The sequence below is a fragment of the Eumetopias jubatus genome, unplaced genomic scaffold (assembly GCF_037043125.1).
Source record: "Eumetopias jubatus isolate StellerSeaLion01/CBP00866 unplaced genomic scaffold, mEumJub1_p1.0 scaffold_5, whole genome shotgun sequence".
NCBI classification, from domain to species: Eukaryota; Metazoa; Chordata; class Mammalia; order Carnivora; family Otariidae; genus Eumetopias; species Eumetopias jubatus.
In genome coordinates this window covers 14505537-14525524 of record NW_028274811.1, presented here as the reverse complement: position 1 = coordinate 14525524, position 19988 = coordinate 14505537, and the positions used below count along the sequence as shown (strand labels likewise).

At 36.5% G+C, this 19988-nt stretch overlaps 1 protein-coding gene across 1 annotated transcript in view; it reads left to right on the top strand.

Annotated features, from left to right (window-relative positions):
• DTWD2 (DTW motif tRNA-uridine aminocarboxypropyltransferase 2) overlaps window positions 1–19988 on the top strand; it is a 105834-nt gene that overhangs the window by 17733 nt on the left and 68113 nt on the right. The window contains exons 2-4 of the mRNA XM_028103684.2: window positions 4741–4831; window positions 7735–7829; window positions 10033–10225. Of these exons, the coding sequence (XP_027959485.1) occupies window positions 4741–4831; window positions 7735–7829; window positions 10033–10225 (379 nt within the window). The remainder of the gene's footprint in view (window positions 1–4740; window positions 4832–7734; window positions 7830–10032; window positions 10226–19988) is intronic.

Genomic DNA, 19988 nt, shown 5'->3' with positions numbered 1-19988 from the left:
TGCCTCTTATGTACTACTGCTTACCAGAATGATCACAAATTACAGCAAAGGGAGATCTGAGATTCTGAATTTCATTTATGATACAAACTAATTGCTCAAGTATTAGAGAGGAAATGAAGGAGAGATCAATATTTGATATGTTAAGAAAATGAAGGGATAGGATAAGAAATTATGTAGGAGGAGGAAGGCATCCCGAGGTGGAGGCAAGAAGGAATGCAAAGGTATTCCTTCAAGTATTCAGTATTTATCGATAGCTTACTGTGCTAGGTGCTGGGGTGAAAAGTGAAAAGGCCAAGTCTTCGCCCTCCTGCAGCTTACATTGTAGGGAAGGAGGGCCACCTCCAGATAATGCCAATAGTAACAAAATGCCTCTCTCTTACTAATTAGGTTGAATATTCTTTTTCTACTGCAATTTTACATTTTTAAAAATAACAGCTGTATTAAGATACGATTCACATACCAATTCATTCTTTTAAGGTATACAAGTCAGAGGTTTTTGTTATATTAGCTGAGTTGTGCAAACATCACCACTCTCACAAAGGTTTTAGCAGGTTTCTCTTTGAAGGTCTCTTTTCCAGATCTTTCTCTGAAGCAGCCTTCTTCTTTTGGTATCACATCCTGCTTGTTAGGCTGCACTAATTACCAGCTGATTGTCCTATCATTTCCATACAGTGCCCTGGCTATAAATTTCTCAATAGTCTGATCCAGGGGCAGGGGCGGTTTTTGAGGCCACTCTGAGGTTTGCTCTGATGGCAGGTGTGCTCTTCTTGGTTCTTTCTGATGATCTAGCTGGTTTATCATATAGCTTGCTGGTCTTCATTAAGAGGAATTATTATCCGGGTGCCTGGGTGGCTCAGTTGGTTAAGCGTCTGCCTTCGGCTCAGGTCGTGATCCCAGGGTCCTGGCATGGGGCCCCGCATCGGGCTCCCTGCTCAGCGGGGATCCTGCTTCTCCCTCTGCCTGCCGTTCCCCCTGCTTGTGCATGCTCTCTCTCTCTCTCTCTGTCAAATAAATAAATAAAATATATTTTTTTAAAAAACGGGGGGAGTCATTATCTTTGAGAGCACCCTTGGGCTTGAACTTGCTCACGCTCTGTTTCAAATGGATTTAGTTCTTTTGGGAAGAGCTTCAGAGATCTCTTTTCTTACAGTCTGCCTCTCTTGGGCAAACTCTCCTAGCCACTGTTTTGGGCACAGGGCTGCTTCTGGTGTAGAACTTATGTCCTGTGAGCAAACTAGGTTGACTGCTCTTGGAGCTCCAGCGTCACCAGCCAGCCTCCTGCACGGTGGTCAAGCTTCTGTTTTATAGGTGGAGACTGTGTAGAGGAAGGCCACCTCTGCTCTCTTGGTCACTCTCACCAGGAATGTAGCCTCTTCTGCTTGGAGTTGGAGGGGATGAGAAATGCTGGTGGCCTGTATTTTTTGTGACATACAGGGTAAGCCTTGATTAAGAGCTGAGAGGGAGCTCACCTACCAGGAGTGGAGTTTGTCATCTTGAGCCAGAGCAAAGTAGGAAATTGGTTATGGCTCAGATGTCACAAACTGTCCCAGTACCAAGTTTTAGTAGATTTTCTTGAATAATGTTTCTTCCTTTGAATATGCCCCTAGGACAGTTTCCAGAGACTTTCTTCAGTGATTGGTTTTGTTTGTTTGTTTTAAACTTTTAATTTTCATTCTAGTTAGTTAACATTCAGTATTATATTAGTTTTAAGTGTATGATACAGTGATTCAAGAATTCCATACATCACTTGGTGCTCATTCATGCTCATCCTAAGTGCTCTCTTTAATCCCCATCACCTATTTCCCCATTCCCCCCACTCACCCTCCCCTCTGGCAACCATCAGTTTGTCCTCTATAGTTAGGTCTGTTTCTTGGTATGCCTCTCTCTCTCTTTTTCCCCCTTTTTTTGTTTCTTAAATTCCACATAATAGTGAAATCATATGGTATTTGTCTTTCTCTGTCTGACTTATTTTGTTTAGCATTATACTCTCTAGCTCTGTCCATGTTGTTGCAAATGGCAAGATTTCATTCTTTTTACTGCTGAGTAATATTCCACTGTATATATATACCACTGCTTCTTTATCCATTCATCAGTCCATGGACACTTGGGCTGCTTTCATGATTTGGCTATTGTAAATGATGCTGCTATAAACATAGGGATGCATGTATCCCTATGAAGTAAGTGTTCTTGTATTCTTTGGGAAACTACCCAATAGTGAAATTGCTGGATCCTAGGGTAGCTCTATTTTTCAGTGATTGTTTTTTAAAATAGCTTTTGTCAGCTTTGCTTATTTCACTGGACTCTGGGTCTGTGAAGCACTTTCCCTGTCATCCTGGAAGTGGAACTCTCCAAACTGGTTAATACTAAATCTTCCTACAGTTCAAAGATGTGTTCCCAGGAAGGAAACTGATTCCAGGTAACTGATTTTTTTTTTCTCCCTTTTTGAATGGCAGTTTTGGTCAGACATGAAAACCAGAGCTACCAAAATCTAGAGCAGTTCTTTGCACTATCTCAAATATCATACTGAGGACTTTTATAATCACTATATGTGTGATGAACTAAAGATATTATTTTCAGGGTTCATTTTACATAGTGGTTTTCTGCCCACAAAAATTTGCAGCATCTCCTCAGCTTGTTTACTTGACTGGATTTTGCAGTTCTTTAACTTTCCTGATATGTGGATGTTTCCTTTATGGGGTGTTTGATTTTTTTTTTTTTTGCATTCTTTCATAGCCTGTCATACAATTTACAGACATTTAAGGTGATATCCTTTTTTAAAAATATATATATTTTTAAACCAACATGGGGCTTGAACTCATGACTCTGAGATAAAGAGTTGCAGGCTCTACTGACTGAGCCAGTCAGGCACCTGGTGATACTCATTTTCATTCTGAATTTTTAAATTGGTTTCATCTGTTATTAAATTACATTTTATAAAAGAAGTTTACTGACATCTGATTGTGCATTTCAGTCATATAGAGTTTCATATAAAAAATCAGAATCTTAAAATTTTAGAATTTGAATGTACTTCATCCTCTTCATCTTTCTACTCAGTGAGTAATCTTTTTTTTTTCTTCTAGTCGCAGCCCTTGATCTCTTTGTCAATATATATAGTTCCATCAACCACTCTCTGCTCCTCTCTGTATTTACTTGTGTTTACTCTTCTCCTGACCCCTGAAAGATGTTCTCCATCCCTATTAATCTGCTTGCATTCCTGAGAGGGAATACATTGTAGGGCAGAGTAATCATACTGAATCATTTCAGACATCACTGGAAAGGGAGTATATTGGTTTTCCTTGGGTTAACCATCTATTCTAGGTTCCATGGTGGAGAGGGGAGATAGGATCACGTTGTACAATGTATTTCTACTTCTCAGATATCATTTAGATAATTTTTTCAGCAGGAACATAGATTTGACAGTTTCTTACAGAATGAGGTGATAGATGCAAGTGAACCAATTTCCTCACACTCTGTGCTTTATTAATGTAATCATTTCTTACCTCAGGCTATAACTCTACATAAGTTAAACTGAGGAAGGAGTTGATAGCAGTCAGTTTTGTAGTAGTAACAGTATGCTGTTGGGAATTCCCTTTAATGTAACATTCATTTGTGTACTGTTGTAATGGCATGTAACATCTGCCTGTAATAGTGATCTGTCATGAAAATTTACTCCCATGATATCTGGCTGCTTGATGAATTTCATATTATAAACACACATATCAAATATGGGATTTAATGGTGGAAGATCCATGTATATTTCCATATTACATTTGTAAAGACACACAAGGAACTGGTCATTGGTTGCCCCTAGGGAAGAGAATCCCCTAGTTTGGAGGACTGAGATGGAAATATATACTTTATTCCATTTGAATTTTGTAATGAGTCATAAGTGTTACTGAAACAATAGTAAAGCACTAAAAAGTAAGTACAACAAAAACGAAATGAACAATAACAAAAGGGAAAATAAATGGATAAGACAGACATTCTGTGGATACAATTTTAGCTAAATATAATCTGGTGGCCCTTTGGGTTTCTTTTTACACTAGTAAGCTCTTTGTGTTGATTGATTGGCAAGTTTGATTAGAACTCTCTTCTAGGTGGTAATTATAGTCTTATCATATTGTTCCTTCCAATATCAGATGATTTAGAAGAGTTGCCAGGTTTCTCTTTGATATTGGATCTATTTTTGATTTGGAATGCCAGTTAGTAGATAGAAGTGTTGCTTCGTGAATAAAAAGACCATGATGGTGGCTTATGAGTATTCTTCACTAATGATAACTAAGACAGGATTTTTTGAGGTACTTTGACCTATATAGATGGTATGGAATTTACTTGAATCCTTTTCCAAATGCTCATTTCCTTTTTTAAAATTATTTTTTTTATTTATTTACTTGTCAGAGAGAGAGAGAGAGAGAGAGCACAAGCAGGGGGAGCAGCAGGCAGAGGGAGAAGCAGGCTCCCCAGTGAGCAGGGAGCCCAATGCGGGACCCGATCCCAGGACCCCGGGATCATGACCTGAGCCGAAGGCAGGTGCTTAACCAACTGAGCCACCCAGGCGTTCCTCCAGATTCTCATTTCTAAAGTCTAATTGATTAAATTCATTCTTGGTGTTTCATTTTAAAAGAATGCAGCTTCAGCAAATCTCTTTACATAAAGAAGAGGGATTACATTCAAGTTTTAGGTTATTGTTATATCACCGTATTTTAAACATTTACAGGTTTTTTTTTTTCTGCCCTTTAGCCGGCCTCAGAAAGTATGTTTGTGTCCATTTCTACCATTGCATCCTCTGCACATCTCTACTCATTTGTACATAATTCAGCATCCAGCAGAGGTAAGATTTTGTAAAATACATACTTTATTTTATTAGTATGTAAGAGGAAACACACTGATGAACATACTCATACCTTCCAGCTCTTTAACATTTCTGAAAATAAATTGATGATAAATGCTTTGTTTTTGGGAAAAAAGTTTCTTTTATGTTTTATAGTATCGTGTCATATGCTTTAGAGACATAAAAATTGTTATTTCATAAAAACGGTCATTGAATAGTATAGAAATTTAGAACAACAATTTTGTGTGAAGAAAAAATGAAATTTTGTGAGTGAAGAACTAAGAAAATCATTGCTTTTTAAATTTTGATCATAGGTTATATTTCTTAATGTTTCTTGTTAAAGTAGAAGTAACTGTCAGTATTTTAGTGTTATAAAAAGAATGTATAAAATAAAGTTTTATTCCTTTAATGAATAGAGCAAATATATAGAACTGTAATAGAGCATACCGGTTTGATGACTCCCCCTAAAAAGTGATTGAAGACCATTTAGATAGGATTTAGGAGGAGGCTTTGGGAAAAGATGATTTGGTGGAGTAGATGATATGGAGGTGATATGATGGAGCATTTTAAAGAGGAGGTATAAGTATCTAGAAAAGTACTTAAAAATAAAACAGTTATCTCAAAAGCTTCAGAATAAAATAAAATAGTTATCTCAAAAGTAACAAAAATATCTATAAGGAAGAAATGTTCTGTGAAACCGTGTGGCCTTCGTTTGTGAACAGTGTTAATGTAGCCATAGTGATATAAGCACTGTTTATTGATTTAATTAAAAATATGAGAAGATGTGATGGTAAGGAGTGATGGAAGAAAGGTAAATCCTCATTTATTATAAGAAGCTGTGGTTATATAGTGCATTAGTTAAGAGTAAGGGCTCCGGAGCTAGATTGCTTGAATTCGAAGCCTTAATAGCTCTGTTAACTATAACCCTGGGCAAGTTAATTAACCTCTCTGTGCTTTAGTTTCATCATTAGGAAAATGGATATGATAAAAGATACACTTCTTCACTGGTTTATTGTGAGTGGTAAATGAATCTGTCTCTCTCCCCCTCTGTCCATCTGTCTATAATGTACTTAGAATCATGTACATTAGAGTCAGCTATGATGATGATGATAAATGGTAGTTTGTAAATAATATTTAAAATCGATGAATCAAGAACTAGTAAGACACACATGTTTTATACAAATATGGAGATAACCACTAGAAGAAATAGCTGAAAAAATTAAAGTGATTGGCTTTGGGAAGTGGTAGTGGGGAGTGTTTCTGGGAACATTGTAAATCTTTTGGCACTGCACTATTTAATTTGACATATATACGTATGTGGGTAGAAGTGGGAGAGTAGTTTAAGTAGTATGTGTCATAGTCCCATAGCTCTAGTAAGGAGGGAAGAAAGCAGTAGAACATACTGGGCAGTGTCTCAAACCTCTCACTTCACCTCTCCTCATCCCATTCGTGGTAGGAGCTGCTCCGGATTGGTTTCAGGCTCCTCACAGCTCTGGCTTGCTACATGTTCTTTTTAGTTGCAAATCCCAACAAATTCTGACTCTCCTATTTCGTTTTCCAACTTTAGGTAGATGAATTTAACTACTCTCGGCGTTTCTAGATTTACCTTGTCATATTATTTTAATCAACACTTCAGAGACCTAGGACAAAAGAGGTTAACACAAAAATGTCCCCGAAGGGTGTATTTGTGTGTGTGTGTTGAATACTGTTACTACCATACTTTTTGTTTCTGTTATAAACATAAGTTTATAATGTAATATAATTATAAACTTATTTTTCATTACTTTAGTAAATTCATATGAAACATCACTCTTCTGTGTATTAATATGCTGTGTGTATTAATGTGCTATAGTGGTCACATTATTTGCTCTGAGGATATATATATATAAGCAATGTTATATAAACTAATAGAGGTAACAGGGGTCTTTATGTAGGTGAACTGCTTAGAGAGGGCTCCTGGCACTGATTAGATCAGGCTTAACATTTCCAGTCGGGCCAGTAGAGAAGAGCCAGACGATGACTGATCACTAGACGAAAATAACCGAGCAGAGGCAGGCTCCGGCAAAACAGCAACTCAGCTGGGTATACTAGCATAAAGGATGGAATTGTTGTGACAGGAAAGGTGGTTTACAGAGTTGGAAAAAAACACTGATGATAGTTGGTGGAGTTTACAGCAATGGTCACCAGATTTCTCTGCTCTAAGGTTATTATATTTTTCTCTTTCCATATTATTGTTTGGAAGTAAGCCGTAAATCGAGCCCACATTCAGATGGGTAGGAGACATTAAGCTCCACCTCCTGGAGTACTGAGTACTTACGTTTACTACTTGGAATTCTTCTATAAGGAAGATTTATCTCTTCTCTCCTATTTATTTTGTATTTTAGGTCATAATCAAATACTTTGCTACTTACTTTGTTTCTCAAATTGTACCATTTTGGTCATGGGGAGCTCTTTAAGATTGGCTTCTCTGTCACTTTGATGTGCCCCATGACCTTGTTTTTTTCAGCACTTCCTTCTTTTCTGGACATAAAGATTTAGGCAATTGTCTTCAAGTTGACATACTATAAAATGTAATTACTACAGAAATAAAATTTGTCAGAATAAATGATTCAATTTAGTTAAATACAGATTTCATTTTTCATAATCTTAACCATTATTTAAGTTAATGTTATCTTCTTATTTGATCAGTAAACCTCTAAACACACTCAAGTAGAATGAAAATGTGCACTTGTTTAATACTGATAAATCAGAAAAACTATAGCTCTTTTTATTAAACTGTGGTCTGTAATAAACGTCTTGTGAAAGTTATATATCATGTAATGATTCAGATGTTCATCATGAAAGTTTTAAATGTGTGTTTGTCTAAGCGAAAACCTATGTTTTAATTAATTTTTTAATTAAAGGAAAACAAAGTGCTGCGGACAGTTCCCCTATTAACAGCATGCCTCCCCCAGGACAAGTGTAAAGTCAAGATTGGTCGTCGCTTCAGTGAAGAAAGGTAAATTACCTTTTAGGGCAATTGAGAATAAGTCTTATCTACACAGATCTTTAAAAAATGGTTTCCTTCACCTTATCCATCAGACCCAGACATGGTACATTGGAAGAGGTAAAAAAAAATTGTTTTGCCTTCTTTTTCAAAATAATACAAGACAAATCAAAACATGAACAAAAATACCCTCAGAAAACACAGGCCAAAATGTAATAAACAGAGGGATTATCTCAATTCTATAGGAATGTATGTTGAGCCTAAAAGGCATGTACTTACTCTTTCATTTTTGTTAAAACTGCCTTCAAGATGGTAGAGTACTTGTATTCGATTTAGTTGTGTTTTTTCTTCTTTCTTTTTTTAAATTAACAATTATATATGCTATACATTTATGTAAATGAACACATGTTTATCCAATTCTAGCTCATTAAGGCTTTCCTAAGGCACAGTGACTAGTACTATATTTAGTATTCTTGTTATAGGAACATCACATTTTTTGAAAGGATAGAATGCCTTCTCCTGTCATACTTAAAATACTCTTTTTGATGATACCCAGTATTTTATAGGTAGCAGCCCATTAGTTGATAACCTCACTGACAGTTCTGTAATGTTCTTGGATCTTATTTCATACTCTAGTACATGACCCATTATCATAAATACATATTATATACTAGTGTATATTTAAATTTTTCTACAAGTCTTTTCTTATCTTTGAAGCATATTTTTTTGCTTTCCTGCCCATTCACAAAGCCTTCACTAATTATTTTGTCTTACCTGCACAGTTAAGTATATTTTTAGATGCAAAATTTAATTTCTTTTGAAAATACAGAGATTTCTTTTTCAGTCCACTTATGAAAATGCTAAGTAAGGCTAGTAATAGCTCCAAGCCCAGGGAATTGACCAAACTTTTCCCTTTCTTTATTATTTTAGGTTCCTTTATTATTTAGTTTCAAATTATGAAAATGATATCATGTTAGAACTTTATAAAATCATTTTTTCCCTTCTCTGAAACTATTGTTTAGGAACACTTTTCTCATACACAGTTTTCTTTTGCCTTGCCCTCAGAGATGAGATTTGCTCTGGGCTTGGTGGTGCTGTTGTGAATTTTGCCATTTTGCTGGGAATGTGCGTGATATCCAGAGCCCTTCACGTGGGGAGTGTCCATATCATTTACATTGTGGCATTTCTTTCACATAGGGTCTCTTTATAATGAATGGTAGTCTCTTTATAATTCGTAGGTGGATACAGATATATCCAAACTTGATCCACCTGCCAGCTTGGATCCAGATTATTTCATTGCAAAAGTGTTGAGTATCTAAACTATCTTGGTCATTCCTGACACTTGGCTATCTAGTCCCTCCACAAGTGTGTTTGTGGATGAGAAACTTGATGCATTTGCAAATAGCTCATCCCATTTTGAATTTATTATATTAAATAGTTCAGTTTTTTTCCTTTGGAGCCTAATATAGTACTTTTTCAGTAAATTATTATTCACTGATGGATTTTTAAACTAAAGCCAGTTAATATTATTAATTAAATATTAATCTGGCAACTGAATGATATTAATTTAAGCTTTTTTAGAGTACATGATGTAACCATGGAGGAATGGTTAAGAGACCTACTGCTTTTGGTATCCTTTGTAAATGGAATTTAAAAGTACTTACCTTCAATTTTTTGCCTCTAGTATATAAGAAAACAGTTGGGTTTTGTGTATCATCCCTGTATCTTTCTAAATTCATTTGGTACTTACTGAAATTGTTTTGTAGCTTCCCTAGAACTTTCTATGGAAGTAGCATTATCATCTGCTAATAAGGTCATTTTTGATCTTTATGCCTTTTATTTCTTTTTCTTTATTGCAATAACTGGGAGCTTAGTACGATGTGTATTAGGAGTGGTGAAAGCCAACATTTTTACCTTGATCCCAATCTCAAGGGAAATTGCAAAATATGATATTGACATACATTTTTGTAAAGATGCCATTTATCAGTTTGAAGAAGATGCCGTTTATTGTCTTCCGTAGACTCTTTTAGCTTTAACTCTTTAGCTCAACCCTTCCAGGTTGTTTTATTGCTTGCAGACAGAGGCTGTCTCATTCATTCTTACATCTCCAGTACTAAAATGCTTTGATGTGTATTTTGGAAGGAACTACGGTAAGAATAGTTAAAAACTTTTTTTCCCTCACAAGCTAATGATGGTTTTCTTTTTAAATTTTTAGAGATCCTGAACTTTCAACTGTTTGTCGGAAGTCTGATACATTAATATTATATCCAGGGGCTGAAGCTGCTAATTTGGAAGAATTTATATTAGATTCTCCTATTTATCCTTCCACAATCATCATCATTGATGGTACATGGAGCCAGGCTAAGGACATTTTCTATAAGAATTCTTTGTTCCGACTCCCCAAACAGGTAAACTAGTATTTTAACATAGAATAAGCACAAATGTGTAATTATGTATGTTGTATATATTTTCTTTGAGGGGATACACATATATTTTTATATATGGATTTGATGGTATTTATGTGTGTGAATGCATGTACATAGATATGTATATGCATGTATGTGTGTTTGATAAGTACATGTAGAAAGTTTGAAACCTATTCATCTTTCTCAATTCATACCACCAAACTTCACCATAATTTAAGCATTCAGCTATATTAAGAGTATCTCAGACATTTAATCAGTGGAGTCTAAGGATTAACTATTTGTATGTGTATTAATGTTTTGTTAAGTGCTATATTTAAATACTTCTATTTGGTAACTAAATTACCTGTTTGTATTAGGAATGACTGAATTTTTATGAAATACTTTTTTTGTCATTCATTATCATAATTAGATTATCCCTCAATTTGTTGATGATGATACATTTCCTATAGTGAGCCATTCTTGTATTCTTTGAAAGAACTCCACTTGTCATATTATCCTTTTGATAAATTGCTGAAATTTTTATTTGAGGCCATTGAATTATAATTTATATATTTTTTATACTTTTGTTATCAGGTTTGGGTTCAACTTCACCAAATGAATGGGTGAGATTTTAATACTTTCCTATGGCCTGCAATAATTCAAATAATATTGAAATTCCTTGCTTTTTTTAAAAATTAGAATGAACTCATTGGTGAAACCACCTGCTCCTGGTCTTTTTAAAAATGATAACTTTTAAACCCTTCTTTCAAACTCTTATGGAAATTATTCAACCTTTCTCTTTCTATTTGGTTCAGTTTTTAAGTAACTTTTATCTTTTTTGGGGAATTACTCCTTTCACCTGAGTTAACAAATTGGTTAATACCTGAATATATTCTTAAATACTTATTTTCATTTATTCTGAATTATGTCGTTTGTCCTCTCTAATCACTCACACACACACGCTCTTTTCCCCATGAGCATACTCAAAAGATGTTTCTCTATTTAGCTTTTAAAAGTATTAGCCTTTATTTTTTTTTAATTTTATTATTTTATGTTAGTCACCGTACAATACATCAGTAGTTTTTGATGTAGTGATCCATGATTCATTGTTTGCGTATAACACCCAGTGCTCCATGCAGTATGTGCCCTCCTTAATACCCATCACCAGGCTAACCCATCCCCCCACCCCCTCCCCTCTAGAACCCTCAGTTTGTTTCTCAGAGTCCATCATCTCTCATAGTTCGTCTCTCCCTCTGATTCCCCCCCTTCATTTTTCCCTTCCTTCTCCTAATGTCCTCCGTGCTATTCCTTATGTTCTACATATAAGCAAAACCATATGATAATTGACTTTCTCTGCTTGACTCATTTCACTTAGCATGATCTCCTCCAGTCCCATCCATGTGGATGTAAAAGTTGGGTATTCATCCTTTCTGATGGCTGAGTCATATTCCATTGTAGATATGGACCACATCTTCTTTATCCGTTCATCTGTTGAAGGGCATCTCAGCTCTTTCCACAGTTTGGCTATTGCAGACATTGCTGCTATGAACATTGGGGTGCATATGGCCCTTCTTTTCACTACATCTGTGTCTTTGGGATAAATACCTAGGAGTGCAATTGCTGGGGCATAGGGTAGCTCTAGTTTTAAATTTTTGAGGCACCTCCACACTGTTTTCCAAAGTGGCTGTACCAACTTGCATTCCCACCAACAGTGTAAGAGGGTTCCCCTTTCTCCACAACCTCTCCCAACATTTGTTGTTTCTTGCCCTGTCCATTTTTGCCATTCTAACTGGTGTAAGGTGGTATCTCAATGTGGTTTTGATTTGAATTTTCCTGATGGCTAATGATGATGAACATTTTTTTATGTTAGCCATTTGTATGTCTTCTTATTCCCTGGGGAATTCTACCAAACGTTCAAAGAAGAAATAATACCTATTCTACTGAAGCTGTTTCAAAAAATAGAAACAGAAGGAAAACTTCCAAACTCATTCTGAGGCCAGCATTACCTTAATCCCCAAACCAAGCAAAGACCCCATCAAAAAGAATTTCGGACCGATATCCCTGATGAATATGGATTCCAAAATCCTCCACAAAATCCTAGCTAATAGGATCCAACAATACATTAAAAGGATCATCCACCACAACCAAGTGGGATTTATCCCCGGGATGCAAGGGTGGTTCAACATTCGCAAATCAATCAATGTGATAGAACAGATTAATAAGAGGAGGGAGAAGAACCATATGGTCCTCTCAATTGATGCAGAAAAAGCATTTGACAAAATACAGCATCCTTTCCTGATTAAAAGTCTTCAGAGTATAAGGATAGAGGGAACATTCCCCAAGTTCATAAAATCCATCTATGAAAAACCCACAGCGAATATCATCCTCAATGGGGAAAAGCTGAAAGCCTTTCCCTTAAGATCAGGAACACGTCAAGGATGCCCACTCTCGCCACTATTGTTCAACATAGTACTAGAAGTCCTAGCAACAGCAATCAGACAACAAAAAGAAATAAAAGGTGTTCAAATTGGCTAAGAAGAAATCAAACTCTCTTTTCGCAGACGACATGATGCTTGATGTGGAAAACCCAGAAGACTCCACCCCCGAATTACTAGAACTCATACAGCAATTCAGTAATGTGGCAGGATACAAAAATCAATGCACAGAAATCAGTTGCTTTCTTATACACTAACAACGCAACTGTAGAAAGAGAAATTAGAGGAACAATTCCATTTACAATAGCACCAAAAACCATAAGATACCTCGGAATAAGCCTAACCAAAGAGGTAAAGGATCTATACTCTAGGAACTACAGAACATTCATGAAAGAAATTGAAGAAGACACAAAAAGATGGAAAAATATTCCATGCTCATCAGAAGAATAAACATTGTTAAAATGTCTATGCTATCCAGAGCAATCTATACCTTCAGTGCCATCCCGATCAAAATTCCAATGACATTTTTCAAAGTGCTGGAACAAACAATCCTAAAATTTGTATGGAATCAGAAAAGACCCCTAATTGCCAAGGAAATGTTGAAAAAGAAAAACGAAGCTGGGGCATCACGTTGCCTGATTTCAAGCTATGTTACAAAGCCGTGATCACCAAGACAGCATGTTACTGGCACAAAAACAGGCATATAGACCAATGGAACAGAATAGAGAACCCAGATATGGACCCTCAACTCTATGGTTAAATAATCTTTGACAAAGCAGGAAAAAACATGCGATGGAAAAAAGACAGTCTTTTCAATAAATGGTGCTGGGAAAATTGGACAGCCACATGCAGAAGAATGAAACTCGACCATTCTCTAACACCATACACAAAGATAAACTCAAAATGGATGAAAGACCTCAATGTGAGACAGGAATCCATCAAGATCCTAGAGGAGAACATAGGCAGTAACCTCTTTGACATCGCCCACAGCAACTTCTTTCAAGATACATCTCCAAAAGCTAGTGAAACAAAAGCAAAAATGAACTTTTGGGACTTCATCAAGATAAAAAGCTTCTGCACAGCAAAGGAAACAGTCAACAAAACGAAGAGGCAACCCACAGAATGGGAGAAGATACTTGCAAATGACACTACAGATAAAGGGCTGGTATCCAAGATCTATAAAGAACTTCTCAAACTCAACACCCAAAAAACAAATAATCAAGTAAAAAAATGGGCAGAAGATATGAAAAGACACTTCTCTGAAGAAGTATTAGCCTTTAGAGTGTTTTAATGGCCGTTGTACTTTATTATTTCCTTAATCTGTGATTTTTATCTTGATCAGTTTTTCACCTTTTTCAGCTCATTTTTTTCTATTTTTGTAAGATATTACTTTGTATTCTTTTCCTTTACTAAGATTAGTGAGTTCCTTCTTTAATAATAAAGGGAGAGAAGGCTGCAATATTTCTTCTTAGTATAACTTTCTTTTTTTAATATATTTATTTTTTCCTTTTATTTATTTTTATTTTTTTATTATGTTATGTTAATCACCATACATTACATCATTAGTTTTTGATGCAGTGTTCCATGATTCATTGTTTGTGTATAACACCCAGTGCTCCATGCAGTACATGCCCTCTTTAATACCCATCACCAGGCTAACTCATCCCTCCCACCCCGCCTCCCCTCTAGAACCCTCAGTTTGTTTCTCAGAGTCCATAGTCTCTCATGGTTCGTCTCCCCCTCCAATTTCCCCTCCTTCATTTTACCCTTCCTACTATCTTCTTCTTCTTCTTTTTTTTTTTTTTTAGCATATAATGTATTATTTGTTTCAGGGGTACAGGTCTGTGATTCATCAGTCTTACACAATTCACAGTGCTCACCATAGCACATACCCTCCCCAGTGTCTCTCACCCAGCCACCCCATGCCTCCTACCCCCCACCACTCCAGCAACCCTCAGTTTGTTTCCTGAGATTAAGAATTCCTCATATCAGTGAGATCATATGAAGATTTTATTTATTTATTTGATAGAGAGAGACACAGTGAGAGAGGGAACACAAGCAGGGGGAGTGGGAGAGGGAGAAGCAGGCTTCCCGCCGAACATGGAGCCTGACATGGGGCTCAATCCCAGGACCCTGGGACCATGATCTGAGCCAAAGGCAGATGCTTAACCAACTGAGCCACCCAGGCATCCTGAGGGGATTGATTTTTAAATGTAACTACACATATCTTTAGATCTCTATAAAATGTTGATAATTGTAGTGATTTTATATTAAGTTCTGAACTACCTTTTGTAACACTAAAAAGGTTTGCTTATTTTTAATATATTCTCCCGTTCTCAAAAAATTTCCCATTTGTATGTAATGATTTTTATTTAATTAGTAGCTATTCCCCAGCTTTTCTGGAAAGAATTTTTGTTTTATTACACACTAGGCTTTCCTAGGGGCCCGTCTTTAATAAATGAATACAGTTAAGTTATAAGTAACATGAGTTTCTCATGGGTAATTAATGACAAAACTCCAACTCAAACTCAGAACAAAAAAGAAAGTAACAGGTCATGTCCCTGGGAAGCTGGACCTCAAGCAGCTCTCTGTTTGTGAGGTTTGCTGCCCTCTGTGTTGGGTTTGATTTCTGACTTCCTCTGTGCTACTGGAAGAAATCTGTAGGAAGCAGCAGATTAGTTTCCTCTTGGCTTAATTCATTGTAACAGAAAGATGATTTCTCCTTCCCAGGGCAGAATCCTGGATTGTCCCATCGTTGGGGGGGCGGCGGGGATGGTGTTACTACTATTGACGGCAGGACTTCCATGAATCTGGAAATTTCTCCAAGGACATGGGGTGTTGTTACCAGGACTATTTAAAAGCTGGGATGGGCAGACCAGAAACCCATAGATACCCAGACTAATATGCATCAGTTGTTTACTTGCAAAAGCATGTTTGTTTATATATTTCTTGGTTCATTCAAAATTAGTGCTGTAGAGCAATATTTTAATACAGTTCTCCCTTATGGGCTTCTTCACCGAGGGAAAAACAAAAATGTAAATGAAAATTCAGTTCTTATCTAAGTTTCCCAAATGTATAAATAATGTATAAGTTAATTAGATTTTATTTGTAAATGTAATTTGTCAGTTTTCTTTTACCATCACATCAATACACATATACCCACACACCTGCTTTTTGCATAAATTTGTCTTAACTGTTACTCTTGGTGATCTATTCAGTTTCTATAGTAGTATAAAAATTTTGCTGCAGATACATAAGAAAAAATGGCAGAAAGAAAAAAATCATTAAAATCCAAGGTATTTACAGAAAAAAAATAGTCTTTTTTCCCCAAATAAGAGAATAACCATATGTAAACTTTGTACTTAACTGAGGAATAAAAGAATTGTAATACAAACCCGTTAAGTTGGCCTCTTTTTAATCTGGATTTCTAATATATCCAGACCATTTGGCAGTGAATCTCTTCCCTCAGAGGAATTTTACACAGGAGACTCTTGACATTGGTAGGAATAAATCCAAGGTGAATATGGAAATGTTTGTGGAGGCTCCCACCTTTCTTCATAAACTTATTTCCAGTGAGTTATTTGCATATCCTTGCTCTACTGCCTTTAAAACTTCCACTAAAGCTGAATTTCTCACTTGATATGCAGAACACTGTTGGGAGAACCCAGGGACTAAAACATTTTCATGAAAGCTATTTCTTGTGTCTACATAGACCTTTTACGGACTGGATTATGTTACATATCTAATCTATTGCCTAATTCAAATTCATCATTATCCTCTTAATTTTTAATTGAGATATAATTGATATATAACATTGTATTAGTTTCAGCTGTACAACATAATGCTTTGATATTTGTGTTTATTGTAAAAGGATCTAAGTCTGATTAACATCTGTCAACGTAGTTTTCTTTCTTATGATGAGAACTTTTAAGATCTGTTCTCTTAGCCACTTTGAAATGTACAGTATGGTATTATTAACCATATTTGCCATGCTGTATATTATATCCCCATGACTTACCTACTGGAAGTTTGTACCTTTTGACCAACTTCACTCATTTCGCCTCTCCTACCCCCTCCACCTCTGGCAACCACCAGTCTTTTCTCTGTATCTAGGAGCTCGTTTGTTTAAATTATTATTTTTTTTTAGATTCCACCTATAAGTGAGGTTATGTGGTATTTGTCTTTCTCTGACTTATTTCACTTTGCATAATGCCCTCAAGGTCCGTCCATGTTGTTGCAAATGATAAGATTTCCTTTTTTTAATTGCTGAATAATATCCTCTGTGTGTGTCTTTATATGTACCTATGTGTGTATGTAAACATGCACACACATACATACACATCACATTTTCTTTACGCGTTCATCCATCTATGGGCCCTTAGATTGTTTCCGTATCTTAGCTAATGTAAATAATGCTGTGGTGTACATGGGGGTGCAGATACCTTTTCAAGTTTAGTGTTTTTGTTTTCTTCAGATTATCTTTTAATTTTATCCAAAATTTCATGTTTGTTTACTTCTATTACCAGCATTGGGAGTTGACTTATTTTTTAATACCCTTTTCCTTTTCAAAAGAAACATTTTTTTTAATTTCATAGAATAATTTGTAAAAGGTTCTGGAAAACTAGGGCACAATACTGCCTCAGATATAGATTCTGAATAGCGTGTTTTACTTATTTTTTGTTAAGTGACTTCTGTACTTTATCTTCCAGTAAATATGCTTTAAACTGTTGCCACAACAAAGTAAGTATTTCATGTCATGAAACTTCCGGATCTTTGGGGCATAGTAAGAGGAGTTGAATGTTAGATGTAGAATGCCAAAGGTTTATAGTCATTGATGAACTTTTTAAATCTTGCATATCACTCATATTTTTTTTGACCTCTGGATCTCTTCTGGCTCATGTGTTGGGATGTTGTGTTCTCCTCATGGGTTCTGAGGCTTATCTCTAAGGTTGTAGATGGCATTGTATTTATATATAGAACTTGAGTTAATTTGCTTCTGTTGGGTGTATGATTCTAGGTAAGAGAACATAAATTGATAGGAACTATGATCTTGCTGTATGTGAAAGGATAATTTAGAGAAAATTACCAGAAATCTCTACATAAGGGGAGCCTGGCTGGCTCAGTCGGTAGAGCATATGATTCTTGAAATCAGGGTCGTGAGTTCAAACCCCATTTTGGGCCTAGAGTTTACTTAAAAAGATAATAAAAAGAAATATCTACATGAAATTCATTTCCTCCCTATTTCCACCTATTCCTCATTGAGTTCTTAACTGTGAACTTACTTGTCTTCCTGGGAGAAATTCTCAAATCCCTTGGCAGGTAATAATATAATTTTTGAAGCAGAGGGAATCTTTTTTTTTTTTTTTAAAGACTTTATTTATTTGACAGAGAGAGAGACAGTGAGAGAGGGAACACAGCAGAGGGAGTGGGAGAGGGAGAAGCAGGCTTCCTGGCTGAGCAGGGAGCCCCATGGGGGGCTCGATCCCAGGACCCTGGGACCATGACCTGAGCCGAAGGCAGACGCTTAATGATTGAGCCACCCAGGTACCCCTGAACCAGAAGGAATCTTAAAGATTAATAAATTCTTAACGTTTCAGAAGGGAGGAAGCTACAGGCCAGCAATAAATAGCTCTTTGCAGCCAGTTATGGGGAGGACCAGGAGTGTAATCCGCTTCTCCTGCATTCTATCAGCATATCAGGCTATATCTAGAATTTGCTAATTAGAAAAAATTTTGAGTTGAATTTATTTTAAAAATAACCTAAATTTATGATTTTGTGTCACAAATCATTTGGTCTAACTTAGTGCCTAAAATGTAAAACATTTTTATTCTGAAGTAGAGTAAGTCAGGTGGAGGTATACGATAGCAGACTGTGGAAGGCGGGGCTCTGCCTTCCTTGTCAGAGTGTGGTTCATGGACCAGCAGCACTGGCATCACTGGGGAGTTGCTTAGAAATGCAGAATATCAACTCCCATTGTAGAATTACTTAGAATCAATATTTTAACAGAATATCCAGGTAATTCTTCTGTACATTAAAGTTTGAGAAGCACTGCTATACTAGATATTTTAAAATTGAGATGTAATTCACAACCTTTAAAGGTAGGCCTTTAAAGTGTACAATTCAGTGGATTTTAGTATGTATGCAAAGTTATATAACTGTCACCATTTTCATATTCCACAGTATTTTCATGAGTTTTAGTTCCTTCCCCCCAAAAGCTCTGTACCCTTTGTTAGTGCCTTTCCTTCTTCCCCCATTCACAAATGCAGGTAACCCACTGCTCTGTTTGTTGCCTCTGTCGATTTACTTATTGGGATATTTTCTATAGATAGAATTATACAGTATGTAGCCTTTGTGTCAGGCTTCTGTGACTGAGCCACGGATGTTTCAGAGTTGATCCATGTTGTAGCACATGTCAGTATTCCACTCTTTTTTATGGCCGAGTAATATTCCAGTATGTGAATACCACATTTTGTTTATCATTAATCCATTGATGGACATTTGGTTTCTTTCCATTTTTTGGCTCTTGGGGATGATGCTTTTTTTTTTTTTAAGATTCTTATTTATTTATTTGACAGAGAGCACAAGTAGGCAGAGCAGCAGGTAGAGGGAGAGGGAGAAGCAGGCTCTCTGCTGAGCAGGGAGCCCGATACGGGGCTTGGTCCCAGGACCCTGGGATCAAAACCTAAGCCGAAGGCAGCTGCTTAACCTACTGAGCCACCCAGGCGCCCCGGATGATGCTGTTATAAATATTTGTCTGTAGGTTTTTGTGTGTCTACCTCTTTTCAGTTCTTTTGGATATGTACCTGGGAGTAGAATTGTTGGGTCATTTAGTAACTCTGTTTTAACTTTTTGAGGAACTGCCAAACTGTCTTACAAGGCAGATACACTATTTTATATTTCCTCTAGTGATGTATGAATGTCTGAATGATTCAGTTTCTCCGTATCTGGGCCAACCTTACTTATGTCTTTTTTTTTTAAAGATTTTATTTATTTGTTTGACAAAGAGATAAAGCCAGAGAGCACAAGTAGGGGAATGGCAGAGGGAGAGGGAGAAGCAGACTCCCTGCTGAGCAGGGAGCCCGATGCGGGGCTCGATCCCAGGACCCTGGGCTCATGACCTGAGCCTAAGGCAGAGGCTTAACCATCTGAGCCACCCAGGCGCCCCTAACCTTACTTATGTCTTGTGTGTGTGTGTGTGTGTGTGTGTGTGTGTTTCCCTAGTGACTAATGATGTTGAGCATCATCTTTGTATGTGTTAATTGGTCATTTGTATATCTTTTTTGGAGAAATAGCTTTCAGGTGCTTTGCCGATCTTTAAATTAGCTAATTTG